This window comes from Thunnus thynnus, chromosome 21 (genome assembly GCF_963924715.1).
Source record: "Thunnus thynnus chromosome 21, fThuThy2.1, whole genome shotgun sequence".
NCBI classification, from domain to species: Eukaryota; Metazoa; Chordata; class Actinopteri; order Scombriformes; family Scombridae; genus Thunnus; species Thunnus thynnus.
Window position 1 is genome coordinate 7,414,968 of NC_089537.1, and position 17,694 is coordinate 7,432,661.

The 17,694-nt window shown below is 38.8% G+C and overlaps 1 protein-coding gene across 2 annotated transcripts; it reads left to right on the plus strand.

Annotated features, from left to right (window-relative positions):
• The first annotated feature begins 7,215 nt into the window (after positions 1-7,215).
• LOC137172981 (uncharacterized) lies at positions 7,216-17,400 on the plus strand. Of its 2 annotated transcripts, none has more exons than XM_067577644.1 (11): positions 7,216-7,428; positions 8,151-8,216; positions 8,680-8,816; positions 9,063-9,168; positions 9,325-9,379; positions 11,469-11,509; positions 13,569-13,655; positions 13,794-13,856; positions 14,007-14,129; positions 14,910-15,012; positions 15,154-17,400. In XM_067577644.1, the coding sequence occupies exons 2-11, from the start codon at positions 8,157-8,159 to the stop codon at positions 15,174-15,176; spliced, it is 798 nt and encodes a 265-aa protein (XP_067433745.1). In that variant the 5' UTR covers positions 7,216-7,428; positions 8,151-8,156; the 3' UTR covers positions 15,177-17,400. The 2 variants fall into 2 exon arrangements, with proteins under 2 accessions (XP_067433745.1, XP_067433744.1); XM_067577643.1 differs by having other exon boundaries at positions 7,220-7,428; positions 13,755-13,856.
• Positions 17,401-17,694: the final 294 nt, after the last annotated feature.

Sequence of the window (17,694 nt, forward strand, 5' to 3'; positions counted from 1 at the left end):
GGATCTCCCATAGTGCATGTGAGAGTCACAGCTGGATGTTTGTGTGTCTCTTTGTTGTCTTTATGGGACAGCGGGACACATCTTCCAAACCTCAGACGGTGCTCGGTGCATGAATCACAGCCTTTTGTGGTAGGGGCCATGTGGGTAGAGATGGACGGCAGTGGGGAAGAGGACGGACAGGAGATGAGAGGAAGCTGATCACTTGGCACAAGCCAGCATGCTCCGTTGCTGACTCATCTGTCTTTCTGATGTAGGGACGGCTAAGGAGGGAGGGGGTGGTAGTGATGGTGGTGAAGGGGGAGGAGTGGGAGGGGGCGCGATGTTGAGGACATCTCATGTGTCACGGTGGACTCATGACTCACAAAGCAGGGTTGCATGCGTGGGATACACTGAGCGGGAGATGTGTACGGACGGACACACACAGGTAGATGCACACATGTGGAAAAACGCAAGCTGTTCCTCATAATTACAAGTGCAGAGGTGTTTTTTACTTATAGTGCACTTGACAACCCCATGGACTTGAATACTCAGAAATCATGTAGTTTTTCCACTCAAACATTTACATTTAGTGCTTCTTGCACCCAACATTTTAAAGAAATTAGGACATCTTTCTCTGCTGCAGCCTTAGCCAAGCATTTTAAGGTACACAAACTAAAAATTTCACGTCAAAGGTCAGTTCACCAAAATTTCACCAAGCCAATTTCACAAGTTTTTAGATCTCTGGAGACTGAAATGGGCATCTGACAAGAAAAAGGACAGCATTTGAAGTTTGTTTAAATGCCTAAAACAACCTATAGTGATGTTTACTTGTCAAAGACTACAAGTGGTTGTGCTAATTATGACTCTTGGGTGTCAGGAGCAATCGTTTCAAATGGTTTTGGTTTTACAGTCTGCAACTTTAATGTTTTTGGTTTTCTCTTACTGGTTTTATCAGAATATTGGACTTACATTCATCAGGTGGGTGAAAACACATCTCCAAATTAATGATAATGTTTTGCTACATATGTCTGCTGTATAATGCTGATACTTATAAGGTGATAATGTGTAAATGTTGTATTTACAGCTTGTTGCACTGCCTCCCTGTGGCCAGAAAATCACTTGATGCAGGTTTAACCAAGTAGTTTGGTGCCTAAACCTATCACCATCAGAAAAAGTCACATGAATCATTTTGGTAACACTAATTTTTAACAGTTTTGGAAGAAACTGACAAATGGCACCAGATCAGAAAACACTTGTATGTGTCATCATGTAAGGCAATGCCAAACAACTTATTTTGTTGTTTAGTTTGGAAGACTTGATAATTGTTTCATTTTAGCAGGTTTGGGATGTCTCTAGCTTTGCCTGTACAAATGTCATTTAAAACATTGAAGAACTCTTCTCTCTTCAAAGTTGTTTTAAAGAGAACACGAGTTCTAAGATACTCATAGGGTCTTCTTCATCTGAAAGACGTTCCAATAAAAACTATTTACAGCTTGTTCCTTTGGACACTGTTTTTGGAAAGACATGTTGCTGTTGAATTTTCCAAATGCATTTTTTGATCGCCAGGAACAAAATCCCGTCACCTCCACTGTGTTGGTGTGGAGGCAGAAATCTCAGACGCAGATATCTCAGAACCCAGAGAAATAAAATGGTTAGATAACACCAAAGGTAAGTGAGAAAATATAGAAAATATGTTTTTGTTTTTTTACATGATGTGCAATGGCTGTGGTGATGCATCAAGGGCAGCAGACTGAATGAACACCAGAAACAGACAACATCAGCTGACAGTGAACACCAGATCAACACCGTATTGTCACAGCATCAACTGCGAAGTGTCAGTATCATCGATCTGGGGTCAGCGGACGGCCGGAGAAAGATCATTGAGGACATGCACGTTGTTTTCTTTAACACCCATTTAGATCACATGATGACACCTGATTCAAATCCATTTGCAGAAGAAGATAATGGGAACAGTTGAAAGCTCTTGAGTTCAGATAATTTACATGTTACACTTTCTTTTACTGGTGAATTGGGGTGAACTGATCCTTTAAGTAATCACTCTTGCACAAGCAGCTTTGGTATGAATTTTCTCTTAATTTTGAGAAAGTACAGTCTCCTGTGATGCATGATTTATTGTAGCACCTAGCCATTGATGTTTGATATGCTGGAGACCACAGCCAGTAGCCACCCACAAGGTCCTGTTCCTCTGAAGCCACACTCTGGTCTGGACTCCTACACAGCCTCAATGGTGGCATCATCATTAGAGGAGCCTCTGGTGATGTGAGCATCCGTGACTCACAGAGAGCCTATGCTAACGCTCCTCCGCCACCGCTGCCACCTCCACAACTGGAGGGCTTGCAGATAATCCACAATATACACATTAACACATTCACATACTTGCAATTCAGCATTCGAGTACACACACACACACAGACACACAGTTTGATTACTTACGCACTCATGCATGAGTAAGATAATGAATAGGTCATTCAATGAGTAATTTCATACCCTCGTCAAAAAATGTCCTCATTTGACTGCAGCAGTGACGAACAACTGGAAACGCAGCTCATCAAAACCTTGAAGCTGCTTAGCTGCTGCTGGTAAATCAGCACCTACTGACGCATCTCTGGAGGACTGACTAACGAGGCTAACGTCATTTAAAAAATACCCATTAACATTCCTGTGCAATCGACTTCATCTTCATCTTCACCTTCACATGCACCTTCTGGACTTTTTAACTCAATACTGAAAAGCTGTAAAGGATTATTACAGGTGATCAGTGTCTTCCTAAGGCTTTTATTTTACAGGATTTACAGAACAAACTTCCCCCTTTATTTAAACAATGGCAGGTTATGCATTGTGTTAAACATTATGACTGTTTAGTTTGACTTTACAGCTCTTATCAGCTTGGATAAAATTTCACATCCAAGTCAAGCTCAGTCAATTTTATTTAGACAGCCCAAAATCTCAAATTTCTCTCAAAGATGTCACAAAAATGATGTTTAATAAATGAAGTGTTGAATTTTAGTTGTCACAAGATCCCCTTGGGTTTAGGTTACAGTAAGGCATCAAAGAGAATAGTGGTTGGAGTTACAACTAAGGTGAAGTTGAGGTTAAGGAAGGGGGAAACAGTATCTGGTCACAAAATCTGATGAGTCACAAAATATGGTGTAACACTGATAGATACATCAATATGGCAAAATGTACTTATACCGTCTAGATGTCACAGAAAAGGACAAAAACGTAATCCCTATATACTGTTCCTGTCAAATTTGACCCATTTTTGCATTTGAGAGCAGTAAAACACCCTAAACACCATTTTTTCAGCCTGAAATGTGACTATGTCATCTTTTTATTTTTGTGCAGCTGACACACATTTTTGAACATAGAGGGTGTTCTGGGTTAAATTTGACCTGTATTTATTCAGAAGTTTGGTCGAGACTAATTATGAGGTACATGTATGTACATGTAAGGGTTAAATGAGAACTAAAACATGAGCTGAATAGAAAAAAAAGACAACATACCAATATAAAAATTTGTGCTGAAACAATTAGTAGATTCGATTTGTCAAGACGTCCGCAAGTAGACTCAATAGTCAGGAGTAGTAGGATAAAAGCAGGATTTAGTCAGTCAATAAGGGATCATGCAGGCAGGCAAAAGTCCAAAAACTAGCTGGTGTCAAAGTCTCAAAAACAAGTACGAGGATACAAGAAAACAAGGCTGAACATGGTATGAAGTAGATGTTTTTTTGTTGCTTTTTGGTTGGGTGTGTGTACCTCTCACTATTTGCTGGTATTTTATAGATTAAACATTTAATAATACTAATACTAATAATAAAGGTTGCCTGCCCTAATCAAACTCCTACACATCTCACAAAATCAAACACACACAGCCTCCATATTAATACAGCTGAGGACAGTTTTGTAATAATGAGATGAGCCTCCATTTGGCACCTATTCTTACAATATGATTGATTGCACAAAATTATCATAAATCCAAAAGGCTAATAGCCAATTTATCTTCCTGGTTGACAGGATGAGGCCAGTTTTGGCTCCCCTGTGATATTGAATGACTAACTTTAGGTAATGGCTTTGGCCCAAAATGATATACAGTATTTTTGGAGATGAACTCCTCAAATATTGGCAATCAATGTTGTTATTAGTGTTACTGAAACCCAAGATGTCATTAATCGACAGGCTCCTCCTCTGCAACCGGGGATCATTAGATATTTATGAGCCGAATTAGCTCTAAACTGCCCAGCAACGTCACATGATACCGGTAACAGCAGAGGTGGACTCAGGCTGTCTGAGGGGGCAAGGGTGAAAAAAATATAAAGGGCACCTGATACATTCAATGGGCCCCATCAGCAGAGAACAATGATGCATGTTTGGTATAAAGGCCACATCCCCAATTAAGATGAACATTTTATAGGGTGAATCGGAATATAAGGAAAACAAAACCTCTATTAAAAATGATTTACTTCTTAAAGATTGACTTTGAAAACATATCTGTAATAAAATACAGGGATACAGTCTTGTCAGGGAAGTGAGAAGCAAGATTAAGGTGAAATCAAAGAAGAATTCTTTGTTTAGTAACATAAGTTTTTAAATGTTAATGACCTTGTTATGGTTAGTTGGGATGTCCCTCTCAATGGACAACAGAAGAAGATCTGAGAGCCTTCCTCATCCACATCTGCTTCTACGCTGGGTTTTGATCACCTTCAGTTTCGAGAACAAACACTTGACTGATCCAGTTGTCACTAGCAGTTTAGACTACAAACACCCAAAGACAGTAGAACAATCTAAATACTATTACTAATAATAAATACTAATAACTACAACATGATTTAAAGGGTGCTTTATTTGCCTAATGATCAGCCGACATAAGGGATACATTAATTTCTACCATAATGGCCAGTTTACTCCATCATAAGGGCATCTTATAGGGCAAAGTATCTCATGTTCTTCACTGGAAGGGCACTTCACCATGTTTTTCTCCTGTACAGTGAGTGCATCTTGTAGGACACACTCACCATTTTTTTTGTTCATTAAAAGGGGACTCATGATGGCATCATGTTTTGTCACACCTGGGGGCACCCTAGAGGACACCTAATCCCCTTTTTTTTAATTTAAAGGGCACCCAATTCTGCATTTCACTATGTTAGACTTAGGGGAACCCTAAATGACACTTTTTTTTCACTAGAAGGGCAGCAATACAAAACCTCCAGCTCACCCCATTACAACGGCAACTCATCGGATACCACATTATATCTTGTGGTTCTTTACAGGGCATTATCACATTTTCTTCCACTGAAAGGGCACCCATGAGGGCACTTCATTCCAGATTGTCACATATAGAGAAACTCTATAGGGCTCTTCATCCTGATTTACTCATAACTAAGACAGTGATTACAGAACTATGTTTTCTCCTTTGTGTGGGCAACTTAGAGGACATTTTATAATGTTTGCTCTATTGTGGGGGCACCTTAGAGGGCACTTTCACAGTCCCTGCAGACATGACACGGAGTTGTGAATTTCCTGGGCCCAATGTGCAAACACTCGTAGGGACAAGGAGTGGCGTTTTCCCAAATGATGAGTTCTCCCTGGCTGCAATTCTCACTTTCACATTGCTGTGATTAACTGATGGGGAAACCGATGACACCTCTCCCAATTAGAGAAACCTTTCAGGCCCTGTGTGCTGAGAGGAGCCCGTTCCTCTGAGAAATTCCTCTTCTTGCTGTGCTGTCAGACAATATCCTCTGCCTTTTGGAGGACACAACACCCCCGCCGATCCACATAAACACACACACACACACGGACACACTCCAGCTGTGAACTTGAAAATGTGTGTGTTTCTGACTGTGACTGTGCCATGTGTATCTGTCACTCTCTGTCTCTGCTGATGTTGCATGTGTGTAATGCATAGTAATAAAAATGTGTATCCTACACGTTCTTTCAAGTGGAAATGCTAGAAATTAAAAAATCAACAGGTCAGCAACCTCCTAAGGGTCTTGGTGCTGCCTTTACCTTACTCAGCATTAGGGAAGCTGTTAGGAAAGGGGAAAAAAATGAGAGAAAGGACAACAAGGGAAAAAGGATGGAATACAAGAGGGGAAAGACTGCTTAAAGCTGAAGTAAAAACTCATCTTCACCTTTTTTGAGTTGAGTTTGTTGTCCCTAAAGGAAAATTTGTCTTGCAGTGAGGTGAAACATACGTAGATCACACAAACATTTGAACATAAAATAGAAAAAAAACATACTTGAATAAATAAAATATCTAAAATAAGAACAGTTTCTTCCCACATGCCATCGCTCTGATGAACAAATCAGTCATGTGACATCAGAAGCAATCGCTGTGCATAAACCTGTAACACTAAATCATCTACTGTACATACAAATGATGAATATTTACATTAGCTTTAAATAAATATTGTGCAATAACATGTATATATCATCCAACGCTGTCAAATATAGATTTAAGCAGGCTGTATATACTGGTACACAGTTATGTACACATGCATAGACTGTTTATAACCACCTACTATACATATATATATATATCTATAAAGTAACTTATTACATCACCCATTCAATATTTATTCAATATCCATCAGAAGTCCTTGCACTTTTACACACCTTTGCACCATTTGTATCCTTGTTTACAGTTTACAGAAACGGTTTTACCTGCAGACATTGTGCATAGACATTGTATTTAATTTTTCACCTACTTGCTTGTACATAATAGTCATGTGTTTATGTTTAATTATCTTCATTGAGCTTTGTTGTCTTTGTTTTGGATGTATGTCCATGTTCCTGAACATTGCTCTTCCAGCTGTGTGAGCACATTGTACACACGTTTAAGCACATCTGTTTTTTTTACAGTAAATTTATTGTTTTTCTCCTCATTTATCTTATTATTATCGAAACTATTATTTAATTTTTCATCCTTGACATGACACTCTTTTTCTTTACGTTGTGTGTTATATGTCATTAATACTGTAATACTTTAAGTTTTACTATGAATGAAATGTGTGGTATTGTATAATTATTTTGGTCACACACAAGGAGTTTCAGACTGTACTGAAACTTACATCTCTCTCTGTTTGTCTCACTTAAAGCACGTTTGTTGTGTCGTGTCTGCCTTGTTAATCACCTGTTGTTAAAGGTCACATGTCTGGTTTCAATGAGCTGAAAGCAGCTCAGACAGCAGAGTGGACCGTCGGCTGCGCACCGCCCCCTCGTGGCGGGAGAGCTACGTGTCGTGACGTCCTGAGGTGATGATGACGTTTGATCCGTCCTTCGCTCCATTCTGCGGATTTTAAATGTTTACAAACTAAATTCACCGCTCGCCTTCTGCTCTACTGCTCCTCCTGTGACTCTTGTTTGCTCCCCTCACCCCCCCTCCTCCCTCATCCTCCCAACTCACGGTTTCAGAGCCATCACCTCCAAGGTAAATAAAGCAGATAAATACGTGTTATTGCCAGTTTGGGGTAATTATAAGTTTATCTGATCTATGTGGGTTTAAATGTAAAGTTTATTTTTGGAGTTGTCAATCACATGCTGTAAGGAAACACAAACTCATCACAAAGAATGACTCAAACTGCAGGCAACAGTTAGTAGAAGTTGCATTTATTAATCAATAATTTATTACCGTGTAAGCTTTTAACTTACATTTGCTACCAAAACTGCTGTTACATTTATTTTGTTAATTAAGTAAGTTTAAAGTTAGAAACGGTGGCCTTCTGTAGGTGTACTTAGCCTTATACTGATGTTTGCCCACATAGCTACATAAAATACATGTAGAGCTGCAATGATTAGTCAATTAATTGATGCCGAATTATCAGCAACAATAATCAGTTAATTGTTAAAGTGATTTTATAATCACAAATGAGAGAAATAGTTGCATTAAATATGTATATTTCCTGGCTTTCTTAGTCTTTTATACACAGACAATACAAGACGTTACCTTGGACTCTGGGACATTGTGATGGGCATTTTCCATAATTTTCAGACATATTATAGACCAAATGATTAATTGGTTGATCAAGATGATAATTAATCGATATTGAAAATAATTGTTAGTTGCAGCCCTAATTGCATATATATCTCCAAGTGTGTCACTGCAATTGATGTGTATAATATCTATCCATCTATCTATCTATGAATGCAAAGAAAACCATGGAAGGTGATGAGGAGTCACCGACACATCTTCCTCAGTGCCCAGCTGGATCAGCAGTGGTGTGTACAGTAAACTGTTGGCTATACTGCTCCTGTATTCATGTGTAGTGGGATATTGAACAAAACAAAAGGCTGCTGTGAAGTCAAAAAAATCTGAGAAAAGTTCACTTTCTGAGTTGTTATGCTTTAACCTCTCCACTTCTCTCAGGTCTCTCCAAGCAACTTATATATACTGCAAAGAACAACCACATCTACACACAAAATGTTTATTGATTTTCTTCATAGTTTGAATTCTGACAATTTTCAAATAAAACTAGTGAAAAGGAGATAGTTAGCAGATGACCGACCTTCCCAGCAGCCCATGAACACACTGTCTGTTTTACTTCAAAGATTGGAAAAAAGTCAGTTTTTGCTCCCCAAATATTTACTGTTATCACACTGTTGCCTGACTTAGATTGTAGTTTGGAGTCAAGAGTGCCTTAAGGCTGATTTGTTGTTATGAGAATCTGTCTGATGTCCACAGGGTAGGAGAAATGTGAAGGTTAAAAGTGAGGAGTCCAGCAATGAGAGAATTGAGTGGACGGTGGGGGTGAAAACATCCAAACCCAAAATATCAGTCGAGCTTTCTTCCTGTGTTTGTAAAGACAAAGGATCCTGCATGTAAGTGACATAGTTACTGTTGTTTAGCACTAAAGATCAACTTAATATTCAGCTTAACAATTGAATTTGATTACTTCAGGGCTCATCACCAAAGTGACGATGAAGACGAGGATGATTCTGACAGTAATAATGGCCCCAGAACTGTTTACGCAAAAGTGGAGGCATCAAAATAAAGGCATTCAGTGTGGAAAGGACAAAGGCAGGTCTACTCATCTAATAATCCAATTTGTTTTGATTTTACACTAGGTGCAAAAATGGCCTCTTTGACTCACCATCATCACTCTGTCTCTCACCGGGGACTACTGCAGCACAAACACAGATGCCGAGCCCGAAGCCCAAGGCCAGGATGTTGGTGAGTCACAGTCATGCCAACATGCGTAAATGAAGGCTGAGCGAATGTTCATTCAATAAAAAACGGGCTTTCATTTGACGTCACCGGTCTTAATCACTCAATTATAGCAATTTCCAGAAGGTAACTGTGCTTTATCTTCACCATCTCTGCCTCCAGGTAGCATGCAGGCAGCTGATTGATGGGAGTGAGGCGGCCTCTCTCGGGGACCAATGTGAGATCATTCACACGCTGTTAGTCATTGAGTCACTCTCAATCATTTGTGCTGGAATCTGAATCATACTCCGTGTGTGTGTTTATGTGTGTGTGTGTGTGTGATGGTGTATTCATGTTGGTACCCTTAAGATAAAATAAGGTTTAACAAGATAAGATAAGGCAAGACACAGCAAAATAAATAAGTATAAAATGAGCAATGTTACTGAAAGTAAGAGGACCAAACAAGGAAAACGAGTATGATATGAAAAAGCAAGAGTCCACCATATGGCCAAAAGTATGTGGACACCCCTGTCCAATTTTGTGACAATTTGGCGAAAACCCAGCTGTGTTTCAACATGACGGTTCAACCATCTATGAAGAGAAGTCCATAAAGACGTTGGACATAGCGCTATCTTGGTAAAGTGTAAATTGTGTTGACTCCATATATTCCAAATGTCTGTGTGTTGAAATCTGACAAATATATGACTCTGATAAAAAGGGATGCAAGTGCCAAGCTACTTTTCCCCTCCTCTATGTTTCCACACTGGCACCCATATGACGTCTGTGCTACAAACGACCACTAACCTCGACCTCATCCAACATTTTTGTGATTAATTGGATCACCAGCTGCGAGCCAGGCCTCATCGCCCAACATCACCTCACTAACAGTCTTGTGGCTGAATGGGAGCAAATCTCTGCAGCCAGGCTCCAAAATCTGGTGGTTTAGTCTTCCCAGAGGAGCGGATGCTGTTATAGCAGCAGATTAATGTCACATCTTATGAATGATAATCAGATATGTAATGTTTGGGTGTCCACATATTTTTGGCTATAATGTATATTATAAACTAGGTTTTTTGTTCTATATTTGTGGCTTCACATAAGAATATCCTGGTGACAGTTTAAACATGTGAGTAAGTTGAGAAATCAGTCACACAAGGTCCATTTAGTAGCAGTTCCAGTGCTTTCTATCATGTCACATAATCTTCATCAGCAGTTGGAGTTTTTGTGGTTGAAATCGTAGCTGTTCAAATGTCAAATATTTTCTATTTCTTTTTTTTTTTCGCTTATGAAAATCATGTGATATGATCAAAAGCTCCGGGATAGTTACTAAATGGACCTTATAGTTTATTATTAGACTTTGTTTTCTCAACCAAGGTCAAGATTAAACTTTGAACCTCATGTGAACATCAACTGCACAATAATTTTAAAATCAACAGCTGTTTTCAGTTAAAATACATTTTTACTGCATTTGCTATATTTTTATGTTTTTAATTCTAAAATGTTATTTATATATTTATATCACGTCTTTTGTGTTTTCTCTTACCTTCTGTTTTTGATTATTTGATTATTTGATTATTATGCACCACAGCACCAAGGCAAATTCCTTGTATGTGCAAACCTACTTGGCAAATAAACTAATAGTTTAAGTTGACTTAAACACAATTGTCCTAAATATGGACTGAGATATGCTCACTGAAGCTTGTACAAGCATAAAATCTCAGAGTGGATAAAACAGTGAAGGCATAATGAAAAGACAATATGTCAGTATGCTGCTGAATATAACAATTATGTATTTTCCATAATGTGTTTCCTCTGTGTTTTAAAGTAAAATAAAGAAGACAGGTGTTCATAGCTAAAAGAGAACAGAGAGGGAATTAAATCCACATTACAGAAGCAGTGGATTAGTTAAGACTCCTTAATATTGTAATGACTGCTTTCATGACAGCACAACCTCCACACACACACCTCCACTCATGGGAAGCCTGGGCGAAGTACCGTATAAGAGGAGCGTGTGTTTGTAGTCACAGCCTGAAAGGGAACGTGAGTCATCCTGATAGTACAACTTATTATGAGTGGGCTTCACTACAGTGGGAGCGACTCTGGCTCTCATAAAGAGGCTTTTTTTCCTTTCAGTGGAGGAGACTGTCTGGTTTGCAAAATAGATTTATTGATTTACTTTATGTGAGTAAAACAGAGCTCGTGCTTACTCTGGGAAACGCTATTAAGGTCTGGAATTTAAACTGTTATATGTTCAGAAAGGGTTCAGTTTAGAGAGAAGAGAAAGAACAGTTGAATTAAGTTGATTTCTGCCTATTTTTCTTCTCCAGCTCATCTGCCCTTACTAACACTGAAAGGAGCTGTAAGTTTGGTAAGCACGGACCCCAAAGGGATCACTTCAGTTCATGCATCCATTGCTGTATGTTTTATAGCAAATGTACCAAATTGCTGCCATATTTTATTTCCTTAAAGAGGACATAACATACACATTTCCAGCTCTACCTTTATATTCTGTGGCTCTACTGGAATATCTTATACTGGCCCTTTATGCAGCCCCTCAATTCAGCCTCCATCTGAAACATCTTTAAGTTCCCCCTGGGGCTGTTCTGTTCTGATTGGATAGCTTCTTGAAGCTGCCCCTAGGCAGACTCCTGCAGGCTCCGGAGGCAAACAGTAGTAGTGGGATTTCACCTCTTTTTCTCATTCTTTATTCAAAATATAAGCTTTTCAAATAATCTGTACATGTTTGAGCCTGAATCTGAAATCTGAAATATGCAAATAGACCATGCAAACAAACCATGGCACAAGCTTAGCAACAAAGACTACAGAACGGACGCGTGTTTGTTGGCATGTATGAACAATCTGATGACAGCTTGATGGGGAAGTAGAGGTAACTATGCAAACGGAGCATTCAGGGCAGGCTGAAGTCCTGGGTTTTTTCGTGAAGGCTGTGTTTTCACCATAGACTGTAAAAAATATGGACGTAGTCACCGTGACGTCACCCATTGGTTTGTGAACTGCCGTTTTGAAGCCTCGAGTGTAGCGATTTGACCATCGCCATCTTGGATTCGGCTGTTACCATGTTTGATTTTTGGAGCCAGAAGTGACCATATTTGAACGAGAGGTTGGAGCTGACCATAGCGCTAGCTGCTAGCTTGGATAGCACGGTGCAATTACAATCTATGGTTAAAAGTGATCATGCTAATGCTAATTCTAATTTTTGCTGCAAAAAACAGGCCTAAAACCATTAAAACAAAATGTACTCACCAGAAAAACTGATCATCCGACTCATTGATGGGTCTTTTATTAAAACCAAACGCTGAACAAGACTTTTTCAGGTGATCACAATGTTCAATTAACTTTAGTGAACTGAAAACACTGTGAAATAGCAGCAGTTACACCTATACGCAATGTTTACATTACGTAAGCAACAATGTCGCCGTGGTAGCGCCTTGTCAATCACAATGTAGCCACGCCCTAAAGCATACCCTGCTTTATCGTCAAATTTAAATTAAATTGGACCATAATTTACAAAATGAACATCGTGATGTATTGAAGAAAACTTGAAATTAGCGATTGAGATCATAAACTAAATCAAGAGAGAAGTAGGGTCATTTTCTCACAGATTTCCATACAATCAGACTTCTTTTTGCAGCCAGTGGAGTCGCCCCCTGATGGCTATTACATAGCATGCAGGTTTTTGGCACTTCTGCATTGGCTTCATTTTTCAGCACCAGAGGTTGCTGCTTGGTTTTTACACACGTTCACCTCAAGTTTTGGAACTTTGACATGTTATGTGTTCATGTTTAACATCTGATACATGACATTATAACAGTATAAAAATAACAGAAAATCACAAAACGCATAATATGTCCCCTTTCAAGGATAGGACTGGCAATATTCTATATTTATGCTATTATCAGCAAATCTCATGAAAAGACCTAAACTAACAATGTGTTAGTCCATCTCTTAATACTTTTGGACTTCACGAGATTGTCTGTGCTTTCATTAAAAAAATAATAAATAAATAATGCTGGGCTCTGCAGTTAATAAAAAACACTGCTCAAATAGGAGTAAAAATGTATTTGTTGTGCATTAGAGAATATTTATGGTGCAGTGTATATGCAATTGACCCAAAATAAAATTAAAGTGACAGTGTACTCTATGGCACAGATGAATAAGCTTTATCAGAGTTTGGATACATACAATAATTGTTAGATGGATCACTTCATTATTGGTTTTTGTCTTTTTATGGTTTTTGCTAACAAGAAGAAAAATATAGAATATTACCAGAACAGTCCTGTAAAGGAAACTGTAGTTGGCAGATGTAACCACTAGATGGTGGTATTGATCCGTGTTTAGCAGTGATTAAAACTGGTTCATAACATCATCAGCTCAGTGCAAACAGGTTGTCAAATTGTTTCTTTTAGGGAAAAGCTTCAACATCAGCTGCTCAGCAAGAAACGGTCATCAAAGACCCAAGATTGAACCGGAAGCTGTGTTACAACAACAGTGAGGTCATAATAAACATGTGCTGATGTTCTCCTCTGCATATTCAAACCACAAAAAATCAGTTGCAATGTTCCTGTGTGATACTTACTGTATGTTTTCTTTAGGACGCCAAAAAGCAATATTACAGAGACCTTTGTCAGCAGGTAGAGGAGAGGAAACAACTGACAGAGAGGGAGAGACGAAGAAAAACCACTGATGAACAAAAAGTTAGTTTGTTTGATATTGGTGATTTTAAAGATCCCATTAATCACATTATTTGGTCTCATTGTATATAAGCATTAATATGGTCTATTTTCTTCCATGATACAACTGATGATAAATTACTGTGTTTACTGATGGTTTCACAATTCTCTTAGCACAATGACACCATGCAACACTCTATCTGGGGGATGCCAGGAAGTGGCGCACCGAACTACCACCTGGGCACAGTGAGAAGGAGCAAAAACCTCTACGCCGCAGGGATTTTACCTCAGGAGCAGGTAAACAATGCACCATTTACTAGCCCGGCATTGTTCCATGCAACGAAAGCTTTGTGTGCGCAGGAGGTCTCATGATCATTCTGGCAGTGATGGAAAAAAGAAACTGAAAGATGCCACATGTATGCAAATCTGTCTAGTAACAAAGATGATTTGTGGCGCTGTTAACATGTCATGCAGAGTGCTTAAGGTCTCTTTTAGCAAAGATTTTATATAAATAATTCTGAAGCCAATGTGCTCTTGAAGCAGAATTTATCTCATTGAATAAATTAAACCTTAATAGAGGTCAAAAACACAAAAAAGGGCTGTGCTAGATCTCAAGTTATTTTAGATATAAAGAGGCAGCGAAACAAAGCAGATTGACCAATGGAATAAAATCTTTGTGTTGCAGTCCTGCACTGTGGAAACAGAAAAAGTAAACATGAAAGAATCTGTTTGGCCTTCCAAGACAACTTCTTGTCCAGAATTTTTATTTACTTTTGCTCCAAGAAATTCCTGTTGACACTTAAGTCAATAAATGAGGCCATTGCTGCCTCCTGTAGTTCTTTGCAGCCCAGAAATGTTTTTGCAAGTTAAACGCCAACCTGGCCTCATTCACACAAATTTCATTAGTCTCATAGCAGCTGAAACTGAAACCTGTGTCTGTGGTTATTAACAGTTGGAGCTGGTCAGACTCTAAACAAGTTGTGTTTGAGGTCATAACATGAGTTTGGGTCCTGAGCCAGCATGACATTGCAGCCCATTTCTTTGGCTTCTGAATGCTGCCTTTGTTTTCTTCCCCAGATCCGTGATAAAGGCTTGAGAGGGAACCCCCTGCACCATAACACCCCCAAACTGAGACAGCTGGGGGCGACAGAGCAGTCAGGAAAATATACTCCCGACTCGGGTTAGTTCAGGAAACCTTAAGATATTTGGGCTTTTTAAGCAGCAATGTCTTAATGGAGAAAAAAAATAAACTTACCGAGAAAAAAAAATGCAAGTATGAGCAATTTGAGAACACAAAAACAAGTGAGACTTCTATTTTTAGGTGCATATGAGTTGCTGCATTAACTGGTGCTTGCAACTGCGTCCCCATTTTCCACTTTGCATACCAAGAAGAGGTTCATGGCCTTCATTGGTTCTTCCCATAATAGAGGAGGCGTCTAACAACTTAAAGGGGTGCTAAATGGAGCACATTTTATATAGCAGTTTGTTGGTGGGGGAGTTGCAGTATGGTAAGTTGTTTTTAACTCCTTTAGGGCAAGTCAACTTTGACATTTTCATAAAGAGGCAATCCAGTGATCTAGTATTACACTTCCATAAAGTTGGGTGGAAAGAATGGTAAAAATCAAAGCAGCACAGCCAGATATATCCTGACCTTTAGTCTCTAGTATGAGTTAATCTCCAAAATCACTGGGTCCTTCAATTCCCACAATGCAACTCAGTATCTTTCACTAGACCCTCATCCTGCATCTGTAAATGCCCACAACTCTCATAAACCACACCTCCAGTTTGTAATGCAGTCAGGGCTTTCTGTAAAAAATATATAAAAAAATCAGGGTGACTTTCTTAAAATTCAGGAATTTCCCTCCAAAGCAGCAGAAGAAATTATCTCATATCTCATGACGAGTAACCTAAACTTCATTTGTAAAATCTGTGATTTCCCTACAGTCTTAAAGTGGCCATCTACTGTAAATTACAGTATTTGACAGTGTTTTCCTTTCAAGTTAATAGGTGGTTAAATAGTCAAGCTGTGTGGTTATGCAAGGCCTGTCTGAATCTCAAGTCAGGTGGGTAATCTCTAGAAAGTAAAGTCTCACAGCAGTCAAGTTCAAGTCAAGCCTTAAGTCCTCATTTTTGTGATGCAAGATTGAAATCTACAACCCTGCTGTTAGGCAGAGCTGGAGATCGAAACCCCTATGATTACTGGACAACGCGGCCAACAAGTGAACTCTATGACTGGGTTGAATTTAGATTTGTCAGCAAAAAAAACAGGAAAGGAAAGTTTGATTCAATAGCTGACTCACATAAAACTGAAAAGAACTCGTATAATTGCAGATGATGCAATTATAAGTTGCAGAGAGTGAGATTACAATAGCCTACACAGGTCAGTTAGACGTTTTGAATAAATGTACACTTTGGTTAAAGAGTACTGGTAAACAGGAAGAAAAAAGAAAATGTTGATGACTCATATCTTGTCACAATGTGTGAAACTGTGTTCATCATAGTGTTTGACAGTAGCAACAGCTGCATTGTGTGAATAACTAATATAAACACTTTGTCCAAAAACTTTCCCCTGATTGATCTCTCAGGTACTCTTCAGATGATTATATAGCGAAGAGAGATGACTCATCCCCTCTAATTGCATGGCTTTGTTAGCGTGACGTTAGCGAGCTCCTAATTGGAACAGTTTACGCAGGCGCATGTGTGCATGTATTCAGGTTTCATGGGCTATTGGGGCTCATGGTGAAGGGCAGCAGCAGCTTTGTCCCTCCGTGGGTGAGTAATTATGATGTAGGGATAGTTAGAACGGACAGTGGTTATAGTGTAGGCTGGCAGGGTTGGTAATTACTACTGTGGAGCATTAAACTCCAATTATAGTCTCACATACAACAGAGAAACTAGTCATAACTTTTACTTGTTGGTTTACCAATTTGTGAATTAAAGTTGGTTGATTTGATGAAAGAGTACACCAAGCTGTACAGTTAGTTTTAAAAATATTTCAGCCATTGTAGCAGTTTTTCTCCACAGTCATGGTAGCCTGGTTTCAGACCACTAAATTGCAGGGTTAAGGTTAAGGTCAGATCTTCTTAGCAGTTCAAACGGTCAAATTGTGAAAACAAAATGGCAAATCAGTCCGGTTAACAGGTGAGTGTCGTGGAGGATCTGGAGCTTATTTCAGTGTTTGGGCACAGAAACACACATAACCACATAAGTTAACCACAAAGCAGAGCAGCTGCAGAAGCACTTACAGTCTAACACATCCAGGAAGGTCAAAGGTCAAGAAGCTGACAGTTATTTTTAAAGACATGCCTGAAAAATAAACAAAATCATATGCATGTTATTTTTTCTTTTGATTTCTTTGCAATGTGAATGTTTAAATGAACTGACATCATTAGGCCTTTGTATAGTCCTCATGCAATTTTATTGTTGGATGCAATGGAAATATTGTCACTACATTGTTTATTGTACAGTATGAAGTGTAAGGACAAACACTGATTATATGTATTTTAATGTCAGAGTAGTTGTTGCTGAGGCAGCAGCTAATGGGGATTCAAATAAAACAATAAAGACAGTTGTCAGGAGTGTTAAAGCAGGTTAGTAGGACATTAAAGCAGAGCTGGTGGATGCTGACTGCCAGGTCATGTAGTTTATAAAGGACTTAACAATCACTAGTCTATGACCATTATTCTAAGTGGTAACATATGAAGCTTGCTTTGTTTACCACTATTATATTCTTGACTTTTTGTATTTACATATGTATATTTATTCTGCAATTCATAGTAGAGGATTAGAAGTAGAAGTCTTACAAAAAAAAGAATAAATAACAGATTCGTTTTTAAATAATTAGCTATATTATGATTGTAGA